Here is a 21,424-nt window from a genome sequence, read left to right on the forward strand (position 1 = left end):
AGGCTATCTCCAATTGCCGATCAAGTCAGTTCATGTATTAAAGCTTTAGTATGGGCTTTGCAGATATACTCTGTCATTTAATCCTGTGTCTCGCCAAATTCGTCAGGGACAATCCAGGCAAGGAAGATATATATGTTGATCTTAAGTACTTTAGGCCTTTCAAGCCCCGCGTGTAGAGGAGGGAGGGTTGTGCAACTGTCACAGAAAGCGGGGTATTTAGCCTTTGCACGTCACGAACCTGCGGTGATCAGTTCACATGATGCGGGCACCAAAGCTTATGAGACATAGGTAGAGTTAGTCCACTGATATTCATATGAGACTATACACTCCTGCACTGAGACCCCATCCATTTTATCTTATCTTTCATTCAATTCACAACTATACGGTACTAGGATCACTCTAGGAATATAGCCCTTTTTATAAACAGACTCTGACGGGCGATGTGTATATTTCCCAGTATGGAACGGGGATCATCTGAACCATGTAGAGCTATATTCAACAAAACTTCGTAAAAGGTCAAAATCCTTTGCATATAAGAGACCGATTGGTTGAGGTCATACATGTTGGCTCCAAAGGTAGCCTACACCCAAAAAGTATACACCGATCTTGCAAAGGCATCGGAACACGATGAGGGATAGAGCAAATACTTATGCTGCTGGCATTGGAACCTGCTGTGTCACACAGTGGATCACACCACCACTTAAGGGAATGGCATTGAGTTGCACCTGTCGCACCTTGCGCTCCGGCATCAGCTTTTCCAGGGTTTCCCTCGCCTTGCGGTCGTACTCCTCGACGCCGAATCCAGGAATAATCACTCCTCCGTTGCAGAAATAGAAGTTGGCGTACCCAGAAACGAACTCGTCGTGCTCTTCGATCCCGAGGTCTTTCGGACCGGGCTCGTCAATCGCATGCAATTCGAATTTCCGGCCCTTTGCGTCTGTTTCGTTTTCCAATATGTTCCGGATCTCGTGGGACATGTCCAACCACACCTGTGGAACACTGGGGTGATGGCGTGACCAGACGAGGACACCCGGGCGGATGAATCGCACCTCAGCATCCACATGGCAGTCGGTGATGTCGAGTCCCTTCCGTCCAGGGACCCAGATGACTTTCTCCACGCCAAGGACCCGGCGCAGCTCTACCTCGATCTCATCACGACTCAGGCCAGGGTTGCGCTGGTCGCAGACCATATAGCTCTCGGCAACAATCAAGGTGCCCTCGCCGTCGACGACGAGACCGCCGCCCTCCGTGCGGATGCGTGATTTGACCACCTGCACGGGCGATGGGGTGGTGTCGCTCTCGATGACGTTCCGAGCAAAGTCGGTGTTCTCTTGCAAACATTCCGGCGTCATGGAAGGGTTGGCGAATCGGTAATCCCCATCGATACCTTCCCATCCGTTCTTATTGCCCCATTCATTGAATTCGAAGCTGATCGCCAGCCGCTGCTTTGGGTCTAACTCGCCGGACGCGTCATGAACATACACCGGGCCGGTATCGCGTACCCAACAGTGGTTGATGGGCGTGGGGATGACGCTCACTTGGGACGGATCGGCTACCTTGCGGTTAACAAGGTCCTGGGCAGCAGATACGTCTTCTGGACGCGCGTACAGCCGAACGGGTTCAAACTCTGCGATCGCAGCGGCAAGGTCGACTATTTCACTGCAGTTCTCGTCGTGGAGATCCTCGCAAGTCGATGCTCTGGATGGGAAACCAAGTATGGTAGCAAGATGAGGATGCCACTCGGCCGGAAAAAAGAAGCGACCAGTTTCCAGAGGAGGCAACATAATGCGGGAATAGCCTTTTGCAGGATAGATTTGATGTACAACTTGCAGTTGGACAATCTGCCAGGGGCATGAAGAAAAGAGCGTCTTATAGGCATGAAAGGAGTGGTGTGCGGCATGTATGTCGGTTGTCCCGAGACCATACTGGCAGTGGGGTACACGCACAATTACCGCTAGTCAGCAGTACGATGTCAGCTCTCCTTGATTTGAGGTTCAGCTGAACACCAGCGGGCGCTTCCAAGTCTCATAGAAGGCAGGCCATGCATTCTTCGCTATGAGGGGTTTGTAATTGGCGGGATACACAGATGATCATGCATAGATCACATCCAACCCCGAGTCCCCGAGACCAATCAGGAGCTGCAGCAGCTGAGGGTGAGAGCTGATGAACGCGGCCGGGATCTTCAGTCTGGAAAATAATGGGGGCCGGGCTGAAAGGAAAACGCAATTGCGCCACAGGATCAACTTCACCGAGAGAACAGGATCGCCGTGGCAGCTGGGGGAGCTGAAATTGGCTCCACCAGACAGCTTCATGCGCACTCCTAGTACAATGGCAGGATGATCTGCAAATCTGTGATACGAAGGATGCCGAGGAAATGACTGCGTGGTTGATGAGAGTTCATAAGTTACTTCTGGTCTCGTTATAGATACCTACGATGCTAACCGCTTTAAAGGGTCCCATAGGGGGACGGTGCTGCTACTGTCAGGTGTTGCTCTTCCGTCTCCTCAGTCTCATGGCCGTAGGTCCGATTACTTAACCAAAAGGAGGGCACTACCGTCGCTGCAGACAGTGCCCCCAAGGCCAAAGCCATCGCTTTCCAGCCATAGTTGTCAAACAGAGCTTCACCCAGGATGGGGCCAATGGCCAGGCCAGCGTAGTTAGCCATGGTTTGCAGACCAAAGGCCTGAGCAACCGCCCCTTTCTCACCGAAAATTCCAGGGGACTGCTGTTCCATCTCTTCGATTACCATCTGTGACTCGACGTACAATCCCGGCTGCCCGAGATCGGGGGAGATGCCGCAGAAAGCAACCAACACGCCGAAAAGAATCTTCTGGGAGACGGAGTCATGGCTCACAAACCGAAGACAAACCAATGAAGGCGTCAGCAATGAATATCCAATGACTGCCATGATGCGGACCCCAAAACGGTCGCACAGCCTTCCTATAGAAGTATCAGCATTGTGTGCTTTTGGTGGGCAAGAGTATTGGCCCCAGTTGTTCAACCTACCAAACAGCGGCTCTAAAAGCGACGGTGCCGCCATGACGAGGAAGATGAGGCCGGCTGCGAACGAGTCCCATCCGAACAATTTTTCCACAAAGCTGGGCACGGTCTGATAGTTTTTTGGTCAGAAAAAGTCATCGCGTCTGCTTAAAGCCCTGTGAGCACCCACCGCGTCAAAAGCACCGATAATAATTCCATCAACCACGAGTGCCCAAAGCGTGATTGCAACTCGCGGTTGCTTCAGCAATTCCAGCGAGGCAAAAGCGACGCCCCGTTGCGCATTTGAGCCTGACGGTGGATGGGCTGTGTTTACACCCGAAGCCGCGTCTTGGTCTTCTGGATCTGTCGAAGGAGTAGCACTGTACTGGGCAGAATTATTGCCGCGCTCCTCTACCTCGCCCTTCTCCAATACAGCCAAACGCAGTGCCGCATCCACGGCGACAATAGCAAACCCCAGGGCACAAACAGCATAGTATCCCCCAACCTTGTTTAGGAGGCCTCCCATGGGTGGGCCCGCCATAAGGCCGACCATACTTCCTGTTCCCATATATCCCAAGGCCTCCCCGAGACCTTGTTTTCCGACCACATCCTTCAAAAGTGCCAGACCGGCGACCTCAACCATGGCGGCAGAAGCGCCTTGCAAGAGTCGAGCAATGATGTACGTTGCTACAGATCGTGCGACTGTGAAAAGGCACATTGACGCAGCGAGTAGAACGAGACCAGCCAGGAAAGGAACTTTGCGCCTCCCCGTTCGGTCAACCCAGTAACCAAAAACGGGGCAGGTGAAAAATGCTGCAGCTGTTTCCGCGACGAGCATAATACTGGTCCAGTAGACCTCTAGCCATTGGAATGGAACTGTCAGTGATCTTCCCCTTCCCACAATCACTGACAACCATTTGAAGTAGGGACGAATACATACTATCGTGCGGCAGCACCCCCGCGCGAGCGACCAGGGCGGATGGCATAATAGGGACGATCTAGAAACCGTTGAGCAAAGGAGCATACTGCATGAACCTGATTGCCGCGTACCATTCCATAGAGAAACAGCGTCTAATAGTCGGAATGTCGTTAGTGAAACTACCAAACGGGGGCCGTCCATGGCTAGACACACCGTCATATAAGAAACGGACACGACGATGAGGATAAACCATCGGGAAGAGCGCCATGATGGCGACAACCTCGTCGAGACTGCGTTCGATACCATGTCTTTACGCAGCCCTAATGCTCAGTCTAGTATACTCTGGACAAATCTGAGTTGGGGATCTGATGGTTGGAGTTGGAGTAGTTGATTGTAATTGTCATTTAGTAATCACAGCCAGAACAAGATGATGGAAGACGAGTTGAGTTTGGCGACACGCTTGCGTCCAAACTATCACATATATCCAGCCTCTGGCAGGCGTCACGTCACAACACAGAAAACGAGGACATGCAGAAGCATGCAGCTGTAGGATACCCCCGCAGATATTTGTCAGTTCGGAGACATCTGCAACACACGTAAATGCCTCAAGGGCTCCCTCTGTACGATTCCCGCGGGCTGATTGGTCTCGGCAGGGAACACATGTTCCCCAGCCAGGTGTATCTCTCGTCGTCAGGGGAGCCTGGGCCAGTCCCTGATGCTGACGTGGGGTTGCCAAGAGGTGATCGACAAGATTGCTTCTTCGTGCTTCTGGCTAGAACTGCCCTAGCCTAGTCCTCGCTCATCAGCCAAATGCGAACTGCTCATCAGAGCGCGTAAGACCAGCTGAGTTCAGTGCACGATGGCTTTTTGTGTGGAGCGGCGGACGGCAGCTTAGGTCGCGAGATGTCATAGCCAATCGCTCTAGGACGTGCTGCAGATCCTTGGGTAAACTATTTGTTTGCCTCCTTGGCAGCGACAGAACGCATGGGGAACCCCAGGATCCACAACGGAGCTATTGGGTCAGGTTGAAGCGTAGGTGGCTGATCTATAAGAGAGGATTTGGTGACGATTTGCAAGAATACAACATCCTGACGTCCTGCCCCATAAGTGATTCAGCTATGCTTGCTTTTTGTGATTTGGATTGCAGTTTTTTAACCATTCCTACAGCTCACAATACAGGGAACGACTGATGGAAAGCCACAATTCTGCATGGATCGGCCAAAAATACAATTGGAGGACAGTGGCTGGCTGAACCCTCGTATGTGTGATTTTGTACATTCACTCTGGTGGCCCGATCAGCCTGGGTTGCAAGTGCTGAACTGCCACAGTCCTATTACCTCATTCCGCTCGTTCATGTCCTAATGGGATTCAGTGACTTCATGGTCTGTGCATGAACGATGGGTCAGCATGTACTGCCATAAGAAAGGTGACCATCGCTAACGACCCATGGTACACCAGTTTTGCGCCAGACCTCACTGCGAAGTAATGGACTCGACAGAGCGGTTGATTGATCTGGCGATTCAAACCCGTCTGCTTAGTTTGAGCAGTCGTGGTTGGGGAATTGCTGACGAGCCCTTCTTTGTCGCGGATCTGGGTCAGGTTATCCGCCAGCATCGCCGATGGAGGGTAAACCTGCCAGACGTACACCCTTTTTTTGGTGTGTGCCCCCCTCCTTCCATCCAAGGTTCTGACATCCCTCGTCTTGATGCTAATTGTCGGCGGCTGCAGCGGTGAAATGCAACCCCGATCCTAATCTACTCAAACTTCTAGCAGACCTGGGCACAGGCTTTGATTGCGCCTCGATAGAGGAGCTACGTACAGTTCTTAGTCTAGGGGTCGATTCATGCCGCATCATCTTCGCCAACCCCTGTAAATCTGCTTCCTCTTTGGTTTTTGCGGCTCGAACCGGTGTGACGCGAACGACTTTTGACAACCTTGACGAGCTGGATACCATCCGAACCTTCCTACCAAATGCACAACTGGTCCTGCGAATATTTGCCAGCGACAGTGATGCTTTGATAGACCTGGGAGAGAAGTTCGGTGCCACAGTAGAGTCCTCGTTATCTCTATTGCAACGAGCACGAGAACTAGGGCTAGATGTGTGCGGGGTGAGTTTTCATGTTGGTACGTTGCTTCCGCAGGGGCCATTGTTTTCTCAAGGTATTCACCATCATCTTTCAGGAACCGGGGCCTCCAATACATCAGCCTATGTGAACGCCATCCGGCATGCCAAGATTGTCTTCGGATATGGCAAGAGCTTGGGGTTTGACATGAAGCTTCTGGACATTGGTGGAGGGTTCCAGGACTGTAACTTGGAAGATATTGCATGTTCTCTGCGACCAATGCTCAAAGAAGAGTTTCCTCCTGGGGTCCGCTTGATTGCCGAGCCGGGGCGTTATTATGCTCGCAGTGCCTACACCCTCGTGTGCAAGATTCTGTCCAGACGACGTCACATCGGTACGGATGATCACGATAAGCCAGATATGCTCTACCAGAACGACGGGGTATATGGAAGTTTTATGAACGTACTGATTGAGAAAGAAACTGTGCGGCCATCCTTGGTCGCGTACACTTGGCCATTTCACAGCCACGACAACGATACTCGGCGGAAACTCCAGGAGCACCGATACACTATCTGGGGCCCCACTTGCGACAGCGTGGATTGTGTTGCAAAAGATGTGCCCATGAACTCAGAGATCCGCATAGGTGATTGGCTCAAGTACAAGAATATGGGTGGTGAGTCCTTGCATGCCAGACTGTCCAGTACAGAACCAAAACTGACTATACCTGGAAGCCTATACCACAGCAACGGCGACCCAGTTCAATGGGTTTTCGAACCAGCATGACGTGATCTACATTAATACAGAGTCAATGGACTATCAAGCGATGCACTGGAAGGCGTTGGCAAATCTACATCAGGATCATTTGCGTACTTTTACCATCTCGGTTTGATTTCTTATCTTCCTAGCTTAAGCCATGTCGGTGCGGGAAAATGTCTCCTTTCAGGCCTTCATCATCAGGCTGTTCCTCTTGCACTAGGCCTATGATTTGCCGTTATTATCTCCATACTCCTACAGGAATAAAGTGGATCTGATCCCTCTGACGACTGTACTGGGCGCTTTCCTTGAAAAAGTGGTCGTAGGCCTTAAGCTCCAAAGAACAACACATTTAGTCCAAATGATGATTCTTGTCATTGTTCATCATAGAAGGAGATGGGCCAGAAAAGGTGTTTAGGCACAGACCTACCAGGATAAACCGCGTCCCCGATGCTACTGTACCAGATTCCCGGTGGAGGACTTCCGCACGGTTGTAATCGCACATATATTCAATTTACTGTTCGAGCTAGAAGACGCTATACTGTTGAGCTAGACCTCTGCGCGTGTCTCCGCCAGTATCTTTGCAGCCGAGCCCTGACCCCTTCCCTTGTCGGTTGATGCCCCCTCTCGTCGTGATGTTCGCTAGGAAGGTATGAGCTTGACCCGTCCTCGTCGCCTGTGTAAGAGCTCCATCTACTACTCGCGCTGGACCGTGATGATGGCCGCAGACTGGGCGGCTTGCCCCCATCAGCACGTCCACCCCCGTTGCGATTGTACATCCAGTCCTGGAACGCTTCAACCCTCAACGGGGCGAAAATGGCTATACTGAAAAACACGCTCGTCACACCGACTTTCATGTACTATGTTAGCACGGGTCTTTTTGAGATTGGGAGGCAAGTCCCCACAGAGGATAGGAAACAGCCATTGAGGCTGGTACTCGATTGTTCCGCCGTTGTGTGGAAAGCTGGCGATGTTCAGCGCAAACAGGGAGGTCAGCCAGGAAAGAGGGAGCTGTTTTTGCGTGAGAAGTTAGTCTGGGTTCCAGCATGGCTTCTGGAAGCGTAATTTGGACCTACGAAGAAGATGGTCACTAGAGTAAAGACGTAGATGTTGTTTGACTGGCGCGCTGTGTCGTTCGCTTGTAGTCGACCGGCCTCGGTCTCCGCAAGGCTCGCTTGTTTCTGGCGCAGGTCGAGCAGCGTATCGATCTAGGGAAGTTGGCTGGTGAGCAGGACAGCAGTAAAAGATCCATAAAGCAAGACACTCACCGAGTCACGAGTCATCTCTGCTTCTAGAATCATTCCATCCAGATCTCGAGCAATCTCTGTGGGAGTGCAACTGAAACGGCCTTGCGTCTCCATGCCAGCGAATGCTTGGTTCCACACGATCTCCTGATCCTCGGCCAATGACCGCAGCATGTGGAGTTCATCGTTGATATCGCGGATCTGGTCGAGAAGTTCTGTCTCCTCTGAGATGATATAATGCGGGTTGTTGGGCAGTTCTCTGATCGACGGGCGACCGCTCCTCGAGGAAATGCGCTCGGTGCGCGCCTTGCGTTTCTCAATCTCCTGCTTGAGATCCTTCAAGAAGTTCTGGAAGAGCTCGGTTTCTCTGTTGGCCTTAATCGGTCGTTAGTGATATGCGCGGCTGAATTTTCGTTTATTGTCATAGACGAACCACATCACGAATCGACTCGCGGAAAACCTCCAAAGGTCCTTTGAAAGTGCTGTCTGCAAGTTGTACACACTTTTCTATGAAGAATCCAGTAGCCGCCCCGAGGACCAACTGCATGACTTCATTCACTGACGTGGGTCGCTCGGAGCGACCTCTGCTCTCGCCATACGCGATGTCATTGAGGACATGCTGTAGCAGAGTGCTCATTGATGAATCCCTGGCATCTTGTGACGACACAGTCGATGACTCCTCGTGTCTTTGGGACGTGCTTGTAATGACTGACTCTAGTCGATCAAAGTTAGCTGCAATCATCCCTGCTGGAGCGATTAGTCGTACGATCATCTATGATCCAAATCCACAGCTGGTCGACCATCAATATCTGTTTTTTCTTTGACCTGCTCGTTGATGACACTGGTTTCTCGTGGTGCTCCTCAAGGTACTTTGAGAAGACCTGGGTCTTGTCCCGGTAGCTGGTGTCAGAGATCCCAGGGTAGTAATATTGGTCGAGAGTCAGCGGGACATGAGCGATGTGTCTGGAATCTCTTCTGCTATTCAAGTTATCATCTCCACTTTCCTTCAGTCTGGAAAGAGTTCTCTTCTTGGGATTCTTTGGGTCGTATTCACCCAGTGTCAGATACGGCATCTGTTGTCGGTTTAGTGATAGGAACAAGGGGAGACAGGATGTTCTACGCACATAGACAGCGGTGCAAGTTCTGAATTTACCGCGCTCATCTATTTGCGCGCGCTAGATATTCCATGGGAGTTAGAAATAATCAGAAATTTTGGGCGCAATGCGTACCAGACACAGCGGCTTCATATAATGTTGCCTTGCGCCTGCCGCGAGCTCAGTCCAGCTTCTGTTGAAGAACTTCATAAAGTTCCTATGGTCCATCTCCGATCGGCCAGAGTCGTGCGACAGTCTCGTTACGAGGTCCTTTGGTCAACCATATTAGGATCGATCACTCACGGGCGATGCTGGCTGGCGAACCTTGGTTAACTGCAATTCATTCACAGGCAGATGAATCCAACGAAACTTCAGGTTCTCCGAGGAGCCACTATAGTCATGCCGCAGCCTGCGATGGTTAGTGCTTCTGACTCCGCCAGACGGAGTTCGAGATTGATTCCAGATATTAGGAAGACTTTGGTCGTCGCTCAAAACATTTCCCAGCTTCTTCTTCAAGATATTCAAATCTCTTTGTTCGAGCATTTCCACGCGCCTTGAGAGAGCAGTCGGCCCTTGGCTGTAAATGATGCCGTGGAGAGTATCTCTCGTGTATGGCACGACGGTTTTTCCATTCTGAGAGTACACGGTCATGACGAATCCATGGAGATCAGGTCGTTGATTCTCCCAGTCCATCGGTCTCGGGGGAAAGGGCCGCTCGTCATCAACCGGATTCGCAATCTCATACATCTGCGGCGGTGGATTCCGCAGGAGATTCTGAATGATCGGCCCGATTGCATCTGCTTTCACCAGAGGATCCTTTTGGCAGTCTCTGATCGCATCGCCCGATCTGTATCCCCCCTTCGATAGAAGCCACCAGACCACCACGGCCGCGGATCCGTGAACAGCCCAGTGAAGAGCCGACCAGTATCTGACATCTGTATTTGACGGGGCAGGTAGCCAGTGCTGGAGCAAATGCTTAAGCAGAAACTCGCGCCCCGGCTTTTCCCACTCGGCGAGTATTTCGAGGAGCTCGCTTTCTTTGATTGAGTCAAGGGTAGTGCCGCTCACCCCACCTAGGGCCTTCAGCTCGGAAAAGAACAGCTTCTCTAAGTCCTTGTGCTTTCGACTGATGGATAGTGTAAGAGGCGATTCTCTTCGACCATTCCAGTGAATGATTGCTCTAGCCTTTGCGCAACTGGCTTCGTCTGCATTGGGAGAGTCTCTCGCTATGATCTCCAGCAACGCCCGAGCTGTGTCGAGGTGGCCATGTGCAGTTGCAACGTTCAACGCAGTAATCCCCCCACTGGCTTCTTTGGCGGCATCAATCTTACTGAAAAGGTTATTGATAATGCCGCTGTGTCCGTATTGAGCTGCTACATGGAGCCATGTGGCTTCTCCCCCAGTTCTCCAGAACAATGCTTTACGTCTGTATCTAAGACACTTTTGGATCAGCTCGAAGCGGCCGTGCGATACAGCCCAGTGCAGTAGAGACTCCAGATCACGTTCTGAATAGTCACGGGCTTCTACATCAAAGCTATTGAGAAAGACCCCGACAATTTTGGCAGCAGACTTTGGGGTCTCAATGAATGCCGGATCCGCAGCCGGATTCTTTGGGAAATACTCCTGTGTCTTGACAAGCTCGAGCATGATGTCAACGGCCTTGTTATCTGCTGCCTTCAAAAGGGGCGTGTTGCCATCACCATCAAGAGCAGTGACGGGGGCGTTGTACTTAAGCAAAAGCCGGACGTTGCTAATGATCCCCCAGCTACACGCTGCATGGAGTGGGGTATATTCCCCCGTCATGGTTACAGTAACATCAGCACCGTGTCTCAGAAGAAGATCCAGGCTCCCATTGTCCGGCTTTTTGCATGCGTAAAAGATAGGCGTCCATCCCATATGGCCTTTGCGGTTGATATCAGCGCCAAGGTCGAGCAGGGTCTGGATCAACTCCGGGTTCTGGCCCTGGCATGCATCCATCAACGGGCTGGATCCATGGTGGTCTTCTTGGTCAACAACAGCACCCCTCCCGGCAAGGTACTCAAGGTACTCCGGGAATGATTTAGACCCTTCACCAAGCTGGTCGTGGCCCTGAACCACATGATGGAGGCAGCCTCGTCCACTAGAGTCGACTGTTGTAGTTGAGGCGCAGTGGTAGAACAGAGTCTTCATCACTTTGCCCTGCAGATTCGCACATGCAAGCAGTAGAGGAGTCTGTGAGTCAGAGTCTAGTGGGTCTATCTGCGCTCCGTTCTTTAGTAAAATCAAGACGATGCTGTCGTTTCCTTCTATACTGGCCATGTGCAATGGCGTGCGTTGATACTCGCCCACCTGATCAACGTTTGCGCCTTTATCGAGCAGCCATCTCACTACCCCTGGGCAGTCATTCGCACTCGCGGTATGCAGCGGCGCGTTGTCCGATGCGTTCTTCTCTGTTATTTGCGTCTCGGGGTCAGCTGTCGCTGCCCACAAGAGATCCAAGATCTCCACAGAGTCGAACTGCGCAGCAATGTGGAAAGCCGAGTTCAGCTCATTGTCTCGCAAGGTAGGATCCGCCCCTTCCTCCAGGAGGCACTGCACTATGTCGATCTTTTGCCGCGTGATTGCGTCGTGGAGTGGTGTGATTCCGCCAGCCCGTTGAATATCAATGGTTGCGCCCTGGGAAAGCAGCAGCCTCACACTAGTGTAGTTGGCCATGATGGCTGCGGAGTGCAGCGCACTTATCCCACCAGCTATATGAGTGGAAAATGCATCGACATCCGCCCCATATTTCAAGAGGGCCTCCACGATGCGAGGTTGACGGTAGACCACGGCCAAATAGAGCGGCGTTACAAAGGGTTCTTGCCCCTCGTCATCATGTTCAACCAACGCTTTTGAATTCGATAACTCCGGGTCACCGGCTAGAAGCTCTTCCACTCGCTCGATATGGTGATCAGATATAGCTTCCCATAGATCTCCGCTGGGTGGGTGCTCCAGAACCTGAACAACATTGGTTGTCCTGCTTGCCGTGCCCGGATTGGCATCTCCATGTCGGCCATCGTCGCTGCTGGATTTAGATAGCTCGGTCAGGTAGCCGCTGGGGTAGCCGCTGGAAACCGTATACTGATCGGAATTCGCATCATTCCCAATTTCAGCCGCAGCTCCTATAATAGCTTCCATTATATCGTCATCCAGCTCGTGCCTATATACTTCACCTTCGTCTGAAATTTCGGATAGACCATTACCGGCCGAACCATCACCCTCGCCATCATCAGTATTCTGTTCGCGGGAATGAGATACGCCGGGGCCTGCGGCCTCTTCATCGTTCGTGGACGCCTCGTCGCCCGACTCCGGTCCAGTCGGACTGATCGCCCCAAGCGACTCCGCGCGCCCATGGACTGAGTTCACAGCGGATGACCCGTCAGTACGCTCGTTATTTTGACTCTCATTGCCAGGTATATCACGTATTGAAGATCTCTCAACGCTCTCTTCTTGGTCTGCGGGAGTTTCATGATCGGTATTGTTTGTGGGCGACCCAGTTCTACTGTCCATTATGAAATTGTTGTTGAGCCCAATCAATATTGTACCGCCAGATGACGGTCCAGACTGTCCGAACCCACGGTATCTGATCTTAGAACCTAGTGTCGGCTTCAAAAGAGGAGGAATGTAGATCTGTCTTTGGGAAGAACGACGGGTAGGGCTAGTGCGGGTGCGAAGAAGACTCCATGCTGACTAGTACAAGGACAGCAAACAAAAAAGAATGCGAAATGAGGAGAGGAAAAGAAAAATAAAGACGGAAATAATTCCCCGCTCGGAGTATAAGTATCTACATCGCCTAGACCAGCCTACCCTTTTGAAAACGCCCCGCACTGCCAAATATCAAACGCACATAACTCTTGGACGCCACATCCCAACCATGACAGGTCAATCGAAGCATTTGTTGCAGACTATGTAGTCAGCCTTTAGCTGCTGCAGGTGACATTTCCGACGGAGACTCTGGGCCAGTGAAGAATGGCTAGTTTAACGCCGTGGCTGGCTGAAGGTGAGACTCCTACGAATTTCTACCGATCATAGCCTGATACGTGGCCACGGCTACGAAGACTTGGAAGGCTGGAGTAACTGACTGACGGAACCTATGCTCAAAGAACTATAATATATTGTACTATAAGTATTATAATACTATTTAGGGGGCTATACTATCCTTAGACTTATTAGTCTAAATATATATATATATATATACTCCCCACCACTTCCATACGATTATTCCTTTATATCTCCTCAACCATTAGATATTTTAGATCGATATTTCATATCTAGATAGCCTAGATGCTATGCTATCTAGCAATATCAATATTCCTATAGAAATCCTAGAAATCAGTGATTACGAGGATTTAACAGTTTCTAGCGGTTTAACCGGTGCCCCTGGATCCGACCCTAACCCGCACCTAATCTGCTGCGGGTTTGCAATCTAGGAACCGAACCTCCCCGCTGCGGTTTCAGTGAGGGTTGGATTCGATTTTAGCGGTTCGGTTATGCAACTCTATCAGGACCATAGCTTAATGAATTAAGGCCAGTCCCAATAAGTGACTACTGACTACCCTTAACATATTCATCTCTTAATTCTCTATAACTTGATAAAAGGATATACACTATTTGATATCTATACTTCAATATCATTTAGTAAACTTTAGAGAAAACGTCATAGCAGAGTTAGGTTATATAGTCAAACTTTAAGTATATTTAAGTTATGTAACCTTATCCAACGGTCTAAAAAAGAATAAATCTAGAAACTAGTTATGGTTCAAGTCACAAGTACCTGTGATGCAGAATTGTCAGTATTACTTGCCCAAGAGGAATAGTGAAAGAATATGAGGGCTTCAGCTAGCCCCTACATAAACTAATAGAGCGTGACAGGAATGGATCATGTAAAAGAAGGATAACTAGATAGCCCGGGCAAACCATAGCTACAGGCTGAAAACATGACGTACAGTGTTGCATAGGTAGATCTTAATCTACGGCTCTATTTTTTAGTTTATCTTAAAGTTAGCATTGCCCTCTAAATGAGAAATGTAACGTAGTAAGACTTTAAATCCCTAATTTATGGAGTTAAAAAATAAACTCAGATGTGGATGCAACCATTCCGCCCTCAACTTGTGCTAATGTCCAAGAGTCATCGCCATGTCAAACTATAGAAAACGTCATGGAAGCATATTGCAAATCCCGAAGGAGACTATTCGCAATGATTTTATGTCATTACGAATCGTCGAAGCTTCGGAGAAGGGCAAGACGGTGGCTATTTAATAAGGAACCCGGGGGTATTAGGCATGTCTGGCGTTGCAGTTGAGACAGGTCGAACTTACGATAAAAGCAAAGACCAGGAAAGAATTACACAGGTGTCAACCCGTAACCACCAACATGGCGGACCATCTGGAGCTGTTTCTTTTCGGAGACCAGACATACAACCCACAGCCCTATCTGAGGGAGATGATGTGCAACAGGCATAATCCAGCCTTGGAAAACTTCCTCAGCAAATCATACGATGCAATTCGCGAAGAACTATACAGTTTGCCGCATGAGGTCAGGGCTGACATGCCTCGATTCACCTGTCTTGATGACCTGATCTTATGGAAGCAAGATGGCCGACAATGCATACCCCTAGATATGGCTTTGACCTGCATGTATCAGCTTGGAGCGTTTATTAGGTAAGATTTTGGTCCTGTCACCTATTCTATTAACAAGCTAAGCATTGCCAGTAAAACCGAGAGTGGGCGCTATCCCGCACAGGATTCTGCTGTACTTGGCATCTGCACTGGAGCTTTGGCTGCGGCGGCAGTTAGCTGCAGCCGGAGCACACTTGAACTTATCCCAATAGCCGTGGATGCAGTCGTTCTAGCTTTCAGGACCGGCAAGCTCGTGGCGGACATTACGCGGACACTTGAGCCTCTGCACGCCCCAGTTCAGAGCTGGTCAATATTTATTCGCGGCCCGACATCTGCGGAAGCCGTGCGCGAATTTTGTGAACAGACTGTAAGGAAAATGCGATATTCTGTCTTCCATGTGCATATGTCCCGGGACTGACTAGCTGCTGAATTAGGTTCTTCCCCTAACCAGGCAGCCCTATATCAGCGCCTTTACACCCAACGGGATAACGGTCAGCGGCCCGCCTTCGTCACTTACTCAGATGACTGTTTCCAGTACCTTCAAGGATTTCAGGTTTGACAGTATCAATATATACGGACCGTATCATGCCACGCATCTTTACTCCCAAAATGACGTCGAGGCAATCGTTGGAAGCCTGGCTCCACACGGCAGCGACGCACGTAGGCAAATGCTCCTCCTTTCAAGTACTAAAACTTTGGTGAGAGCTGGAGGACTTGACGCAATCTGGAGGGCTGCGGTCGAGCAGATACTGCTACAGCCCATTTGCTGGAGTAGTATTTTTGACCAGCTGCAGGCGACGCACCGGAAAGTGTCCCCGAAGACAATTAGGATAACCCCTATCGGGACAAAGGCCGATCAACTGATCCACACGGCGCTCAAACAGACGCCGCTCTGCGAGTCGTTGACCATGCCAGAAAAGAGTCTGAAGGCTGAACCACAAACTCCGTATTCAAACCCTGGGAAACCGAAGCTGGCAATTGTGGGAATGTCGGGGAGGTTCCCTGGTGCCAACAACAACGAGGCGTTTTGGGATCTTCTGTACCAAGGACTTGATGTCCACAAACCAGTCCCAGCACTTCATTGGGACGCCAAAACCCATGTCGACCCGACTGGAGCGCAGAAAAACACCAGCTCAACCCCCTTTGGTTGCTGGCTCGATGACCCAGCTTCATTTGATGCACGCTTCTTCAACATCTCGCCCCGAGAGGCACCGCAGATTGACCCGGCGCAGCGACTGGCGCTCATGACCGCATATGAAGCGATTGAGCAGGCTGGCATTGTACCAGACGCGACTCCATCCACTAGACGGGACCGGGTTGGCGTCTTTTATGGAGTGACTAGCAACGACTGGATGGAGACCAATAGCGCCCAGGATATCGACACGTATTTCATCCCGGGTGGAAACCGGGCGTTCATCCCAGGACGTATCAATTACTATTTCAAGTTCAGTGGTCCCAGTTTCGCAGTCGATACAGCATGTTCCTCTAGCCTGGCAGGCATTCATCTGGCCTGCAATGCACTGTGGCAAGGAGACATCGATACCGCGATTGCCGGTGGAACCAACGTCTTGACCAACCCGGATTTCACAGCAGGGCTTGACAGGGGACATTTTCTCTCCCGAACGGGGAACTGTAAAACCTTTGATGACTCAGCGGATGGGTATTGTCGGGGAGAAGGCGTCGGAACAGTGATCATTAAGCGTCTTGATGACGCCGTTGCGGACCACGACCCCATTCTGGGGGTCATCCTGGGTGCGTACACGAACCACTCGGCAGAGTCAGAGTCAATTACCCGGCCGCATGCTGGAGCGCAATGTGCAGTCTTCAGAAGGATTCTCAATCAAAGCATGGTTGATCCTTACAGCGTGAGTTACGTGGAAATGCACGGAACAGGCACCCAAACTGGCGACGCTGGAGAAATGTCGAGCGTGCTGGACACGTTTGCCCCCCCAGTCGATCGGGCCAAGAGGTACCGTAGCAAGGATGAGGCACTCTTTCTGGGGTCGGCCAAGGCGAACATTGGACATGGCGAGGCTGCCTCTGGTGTTTCGAGCCTGATCAAGGTCCTCTTAATGATGCAGAAGAATACGATTGTCCCGCACTGTGGGATCAAGACCCGCATCAACCACAAATTTCCCACCGATCTGAAGCAACGCAATGTCCATATCGCCTTGGAACCAACACCGTGGATGAGGAGCAAGCCTCGGCTGGCTTTCGTCAACAACTTTAGCGCCGCGGGTGGAAACTCGGCCCTCCTGTTGGAAGATGCGCCGATCCAACAAGAGACTTTCAGTCAACTCGCAGACTCGCGCAGCCATCACTTGATTGCCATGTCGGCCAAGAATAGTGTCTCGCTGCAGGGGAACCTCCGTTCCATCCAAAGGTTCTTGCAGGAGAATCCCGGTGTCTCTCTCAGCAAGCTCTCGTACACGACGACGGCGCGGCGTATCCATCATCAGCACCGCGTCATGTTGATTGGGTCCCATGTCGACGAGTTAGGTGCACAGATCGAGGCGGCGCTTCGCGATCAGACAGGGACGTCGAGACCAAAGCACGGACCGAAAGTTGTCTTTACCTTTACCGGACAGGGAGCACAATACCCTGGCATGGGGAAAGACCTGTTTCAGAAATTTTCTCGTTTCCGGAACCGGATGCTTCGCCTGGACCAGATCGGACAGTCTCTGGGCTTTCCGTCCATGTTGGAGGTGATCCTCTCGGACGCCGAAGACATCGGTAGATTTGCGCCAACTGCTGTGCAGCTGGCGAGCGTCTGCTTGCAGATTGCGCTGAGCGAATTATGGGCTTCCTGGAACATTACGCCCGTTGCCGTCGTGGGACACAGCCTGGGCGAATATGCGGCTCTCAACGTCGCCGGTGTCTTGTCGGATGCGGACACGGCGTATCTGGTGGGGAAGCGGGCAGAGCTACTCCAGTCAAAGTGCACTCGAGACACACATGCCATGCTGGTGGTAAAGGGCTCGGAGGACGAGGTCACTGCTGTTTTGAAGGATCAAACATACGAAATAGCTTGCATCAATTCTCCCGTTGAAACCGTCCTGGCTGGACGTAAAGGGGATATGTCCTCAATCAGAACCTTGCTCGCAGATGCAGGCCTCAAATCGACTCTGTTAAGCGTGCCATACGCCTTTCATTCGTCCCAGATCGAACCAGTGTTGGCGGATCTCCAAAGACTAGCCAGCGGTGTGACATACTCCACACCCAAACTTCCCGTCATCTGCCCCCTGGATGGCAGTATCGTCCATGGTCAAGGCCACTTTGGCCCAGATTACCTCGCCCGCCATACTCGCGAAGCAGTCAACATGCGTCAGGCGCTTCTGGCCGCACAAAGTCAACGTATGATCACGGACCAGACCATGACGCTGGAAATCGGCCCACACCCGGCTGTCTCAGGGATGGTGAAAGCGGTTCTCGGGCCGCAGGTGCCATCCTTGGCCTCGCTACAGCGGGCCAGACCGGTTTGGCAAGTTCTGGCGGCCACCCTAAAAACTCTTTATACTGCCGGTGCCGATATTCACTGGGGACAATATCATGCAGACTTTCCTGCTGCTCACGAAGTGATTCCACTGCCGGCGTACTGCTGGGATTTGAAGCCATACTGGATACAGTACGCCAATGACTGGTCATTGCGCAAGGGAGATCCTCCCTTAACACAGACAAGTCCAGCGGCGGGACTGGAGAGCACCACGATACACAGGGTTCTGGAAGAGACCAGTGATGCTCAGAAAGGTCGTATTGTTGTTGAGGCAAATATCGCCCGGCCAGATCTGAGCCCGCTGGTGCAAGGCCATGAGGTAGATGGGGTTCCGCTCTGCACTCCGTCCGTCTACGCGGATATCGCACTAAGCCTGGGAACTTATCTCCTGGAGCATTATCGGCCGGGTTTGGGGTTAGTGGATGTTTCAGAAATGACCATTTGGAAGCCCCTAATCCTCCGGGCTGGAGCGACTGAGCAGTTGCTTCAGGCCCATGCTGATGTGGACTGGTCTTCCAATGCAGCAGCAATCGAGTTTATGTCTTTTGACGTGAGTTCAGCTCCTGTTATGGTTTATGTGCGCTAAGAGGTATTACAGACAAATCAGAAACTACAGGGGCACGCTCGATGCGTTGTACGCTTCAAGGACAGAGACCTTCTGCAACGCCTCCAGAGGGATGCCGCAGATGTGAAGCAGAAGATTCAAGCCCTTCGACAGGGTATCGTATCAGGAGCCACGGCGCGGTTCAACCGGCCCATGGTGTACCGGGCAATTCGACCGTTGGCTCGGTTCCACGACGACTACCGGGCCATCGATGAGATTGTCCTGAACAGCCACACGCTGGAGGCCTCAAGTCTTCTGAGCTTTGACACGGTAAAAAGGGGCGGGAGCTTCCACACCCATCCGGCTATTATTGACGCACTGACGCAGTCTTGCGGATTCGCTATGAACTGCAATGACAACACTGACCTCGACGTCGAAGTGTTCATGAACCATGGATGGAGTTCCTTTCAACTTTTCGAACCTGTAGACTTTGAGAAGAAGTACACTACTTACACACGAATGGTAGAGGGAGCAGACAAGCTGTGGCATGGCGACGTGGTGATTTTTGATGCCGATAGGATCGTCGGATACTTTGGACAGCTTGCCGTTCGTCTTTGCCCTTATGCAGCAGAATATCGACTAACCTGTCTATAGATACAAGGCGTGCCGCGCCGAATACTCAAGGTCATTCTGTCTCTCGAGAGCGGGAACCGTCCAGAAAAGAGCCAACGTGCGGGCAAGAAACCAGATGCTCCGTCGTTGAGCTTAGGGAATGACTCGGCTCACGTCAGCCAAGCCAGTCCCAAGATTGAACAAGCAATGTCGATCATCGCCGAGGAAAGCGGACTCGCAGTATCGGATCTGACGGACAGCACCGTCTTCGCCGATGTCGGGATCGACTCTCTGCTGAGTCTGACCATCACGGCTCGTTTCAAGGAAGAGCTCGACGTGGACATGGAATTCAGCACATTCTTCTTCGACTATCCCACCGTTTCCGACCTGAAGGGCTTCTTCAGTGAGGTCTGGTTCAGCCCGACTGTCTCGTCCCTCCCGAGTTCCGTCGAGACACTACCCACGCCGAGATCGAGCGCGACCACCGTGAGCACACCAACCACCGACGATGACTTTCTGCCCAAGGAGGTAAGTTTTCTTCGGGCTCTCCAGATAATCTCCGAGGAGAGTGGAATTCAGTTGGAGGGCCTGACGGACGATACCGATCTTGCGGCCTCGGGGGTGGACTCTCTCCTGTCGCTCGTCATCATCAGTCGGTTCCGCGATGAGCTCGATCTCGACATTCAGCATGAGTCGCTTTTCCTCGAGTGTCCTACGATAGGTGACCTGAGGCAGGTGTTGGTAGGGGAGACCACCGATGACACCAGCCCACCACAGGAGAGCGCTCCTCTCCCTCCTCCTGAGCCTACCAAGTGCTCGCCATCGCAAACCGGGCGTGATCTTGCTACCACTACGGAACGGCTGAGGGCCGTCGACTCTTTTGTGCAGAAGTACACAGCCGGCTTCACTATGCCCGCGCCAGCAGTAGGATCGACTGCCTCAAGCGACGGAACAAAGACTATTCTGGTGACCGGTGCGTCCGGGAGTCTGGGAAGCCACTTGGTCTACCATCTTGCACAACTACCCGATGTAAGGACGGTTGTTTGCCTGAACCGAAAGACGAGCGAAGAACCCTACACCCGCCAGTATCACGCCATGCGGGAAAAAGGCATCCGGTTCCCTGATGCTCTCAAAAGCAAACTCCTGGTGCTGCAAACAGACAGCTCCCAGCCAGATCTGGGGCTCTCGCGCAGTGAGTACGAGGGCCTTGTAAGCTCAGTGACACACCTCATCCACAATGCATGGCCCATGAGCGCCAAGCGGCCTCTGGTGGGATTTGCGCCCCAGTTCCAAGTCATGCGCAACCTCATTGATTTTGCCTGCGCGGTTGTCGCTCGGCGTCCGCACAGTTTCAAGTTCAGCTTCCAAATGGTGTCTTCTATTGGCGTCGTTGGCAACTACGGCCTGGCCCAGAAGAACAAGGTCACCGTCCCGGAGGAGCGAGTGGGCATTGACGCCGTACTGCCGAACGGCTACGGCGAAGCCAAATGGGGGTGCGAGAGGATGCTCGATGAAACGCTACATCGGCATCCGGACCTCTTTCGCGTGATGGCTGTCCGGCTGGGACAGATCGCTGGATCCAAGACAAGCGGGTACTGGAACCCAATGGAGCACTTTGGGTTCCTGATCAAGTCATCGCAGACCTTGAATGCGTTACCGGATGTGCCGGGCACCGTCTACTGGACTCCTGTCAATGATGTTGCCGGAACATTGGCGGATCTCATCCTGTCGGACCGCTCCCCGTACCCTGTCTACCATATCGAGAACCCCGTTGGCCAGCCCTGGCGCGAAACGAATGCCATTCTTGCTGATGCGCTGAATATCCAGACTTTGATTCCGTTTGAGGAGTGGGTGCAACGAGTGCGTGAGGCGCCGATGCGGAATAATCCCGCTGCTACACTTCTCGAATTCCTCGATAGCAATTACCTTAGGATGTCTTGTGGAGGACTCATTCTTGATACGGGGAAGACCCTTGAGCATTCTAAAACTCTTGCTGCCGTTGGCAAAGTAAGCGAGGAGGTGGTGAGAAAATACATCCACATCTGGAAGGAAATAGGGTTCCTTAACTAGCAGTGGTGTTAAAAACA

General features: G+C 51.8%; 5 protein-coding genes across 5 annotated transcripts; 2 read left to right on the forward strand and 3 right to left on the reverse strand.

Moving 5' to 3' along the window:
* Positions 1-647: 647 nt before the first annotated feature.
* ALT_1024 (agmatine deiminase family protein) lies at positions 648-1,784 on the reverse strand (the record flags this gene model as incomplete). Its single annotated transcript, XM_033564123.2, has 1 exon — positions 648-1,784. The coding sequence occupies one exon, from the start codon at positions 1,782-1,784 to the stop codon at positions 648-650; it is 1,137 nt and encodes a 378-aa protein (XP_033420014.2).
* A 662-nt stretch (positions 1,785-2,446) lies between these two features.
* Positions 2,447-4,204, reverse strand: ALT_1025 (MFS transporter; the record flags this gene model as incomplete). The annotated part of the gene is made up of 6 exons (XM_033564122.2): positions 2,447-2,940; positions 3,007-3,109; positions 3,170-3,837; positions 3,920-3,977; positions 4,030-4,050; positions 4,112-4,204. The coding sequence occupies 6 exons, from the start codon at positions 4,202-4,204 to the stop codon at positions 2,447-2,449; spliced, it is 1,437 nt and encodes a 478-aa protein (XP_033420013.2).
* Positions 4,205-5,383: 1,179 nt separating this feature from the next.
* ALT_1026 (type III PLP-dependent enzyme) lies at positions 5,384-6,850 on the forward strand (the record flags this gene model as incomplete). Its single annotated transcript, XM_089599079.1, has 4 exons — positions 5,384-5,612; positions 5,669-6,022; positions 6,080-6,634; positions 6,693-6,850. The coding sequence occupies 4 exons, from the start codon at positions 5,384-5,386 to the stop codon at positions 6,848-6,850; spliced, it is 1,296 nt and encodes a 431-aa protein (XP_089456743.1).
* A 659-nt stretch (positions 6,851-7,509) lies between these two features.
* ALT_1027 (uncharacterized protein) lies at positions 7,510-12,580 on the reverse strand (the record flags this gene model as incomplete). The annotated part of the gene is made up of 8 exons (XM_033564120.2): positions 7,510-7,725; positions 7,791-7,922; positions 7,983-8,333; positions 8,392-8,672; positions 8,725-9,031; positions 9,083-9,133; positions 9,188-9,322; positions 9,377-12,580. The coding sequence occupies 8 exons, from the start codon at positions 12,578-12,580 to the stop codon at positions 7,510-7,512; spliced, it is 4,677 nt and encodes a 1,558-aa protein (XP_033420011.2).
* A 1,863-nt stretch (positions 12,581-14,443) lies between these two features.
* On the forward strand, positions 14,444-21,407 carry ALT_1028 (conidial yellow pigment biosynthesis polyketide synthase; the record flags this gene model as incomplete). The annotated part of the gene is made up of 5 exons (XM_089599080.1): positions 14,444-14,730; positions 14,782-15,055; positions 15,123-18,731; positions 18,789-19,331; positions 19,380-21,407. 5 exons carry the CDS (start codon positions 14,444-14,446, stop codon positions 21,405-21,407), a joined length of 6,741 nt encoding a protein of 2,246 aa, XP_089456744.1.
* Positions 21,408-21,424: the final 17 nt, after the last annotated feature.

This window comes from Aspergillus lentulus, assembly GCF_001445615.1.
Source record: "Aspergillus lentulus DNA, contig: Alt01, strain: IFM 54703, whole genome shotgun sequence".
NCBI lineage: Eukaryota > Fungi > Ascomycota > Eurotiomycetes > Eurotiales > Aspergillaceae > Aspergillus > Aspergillus lentulus.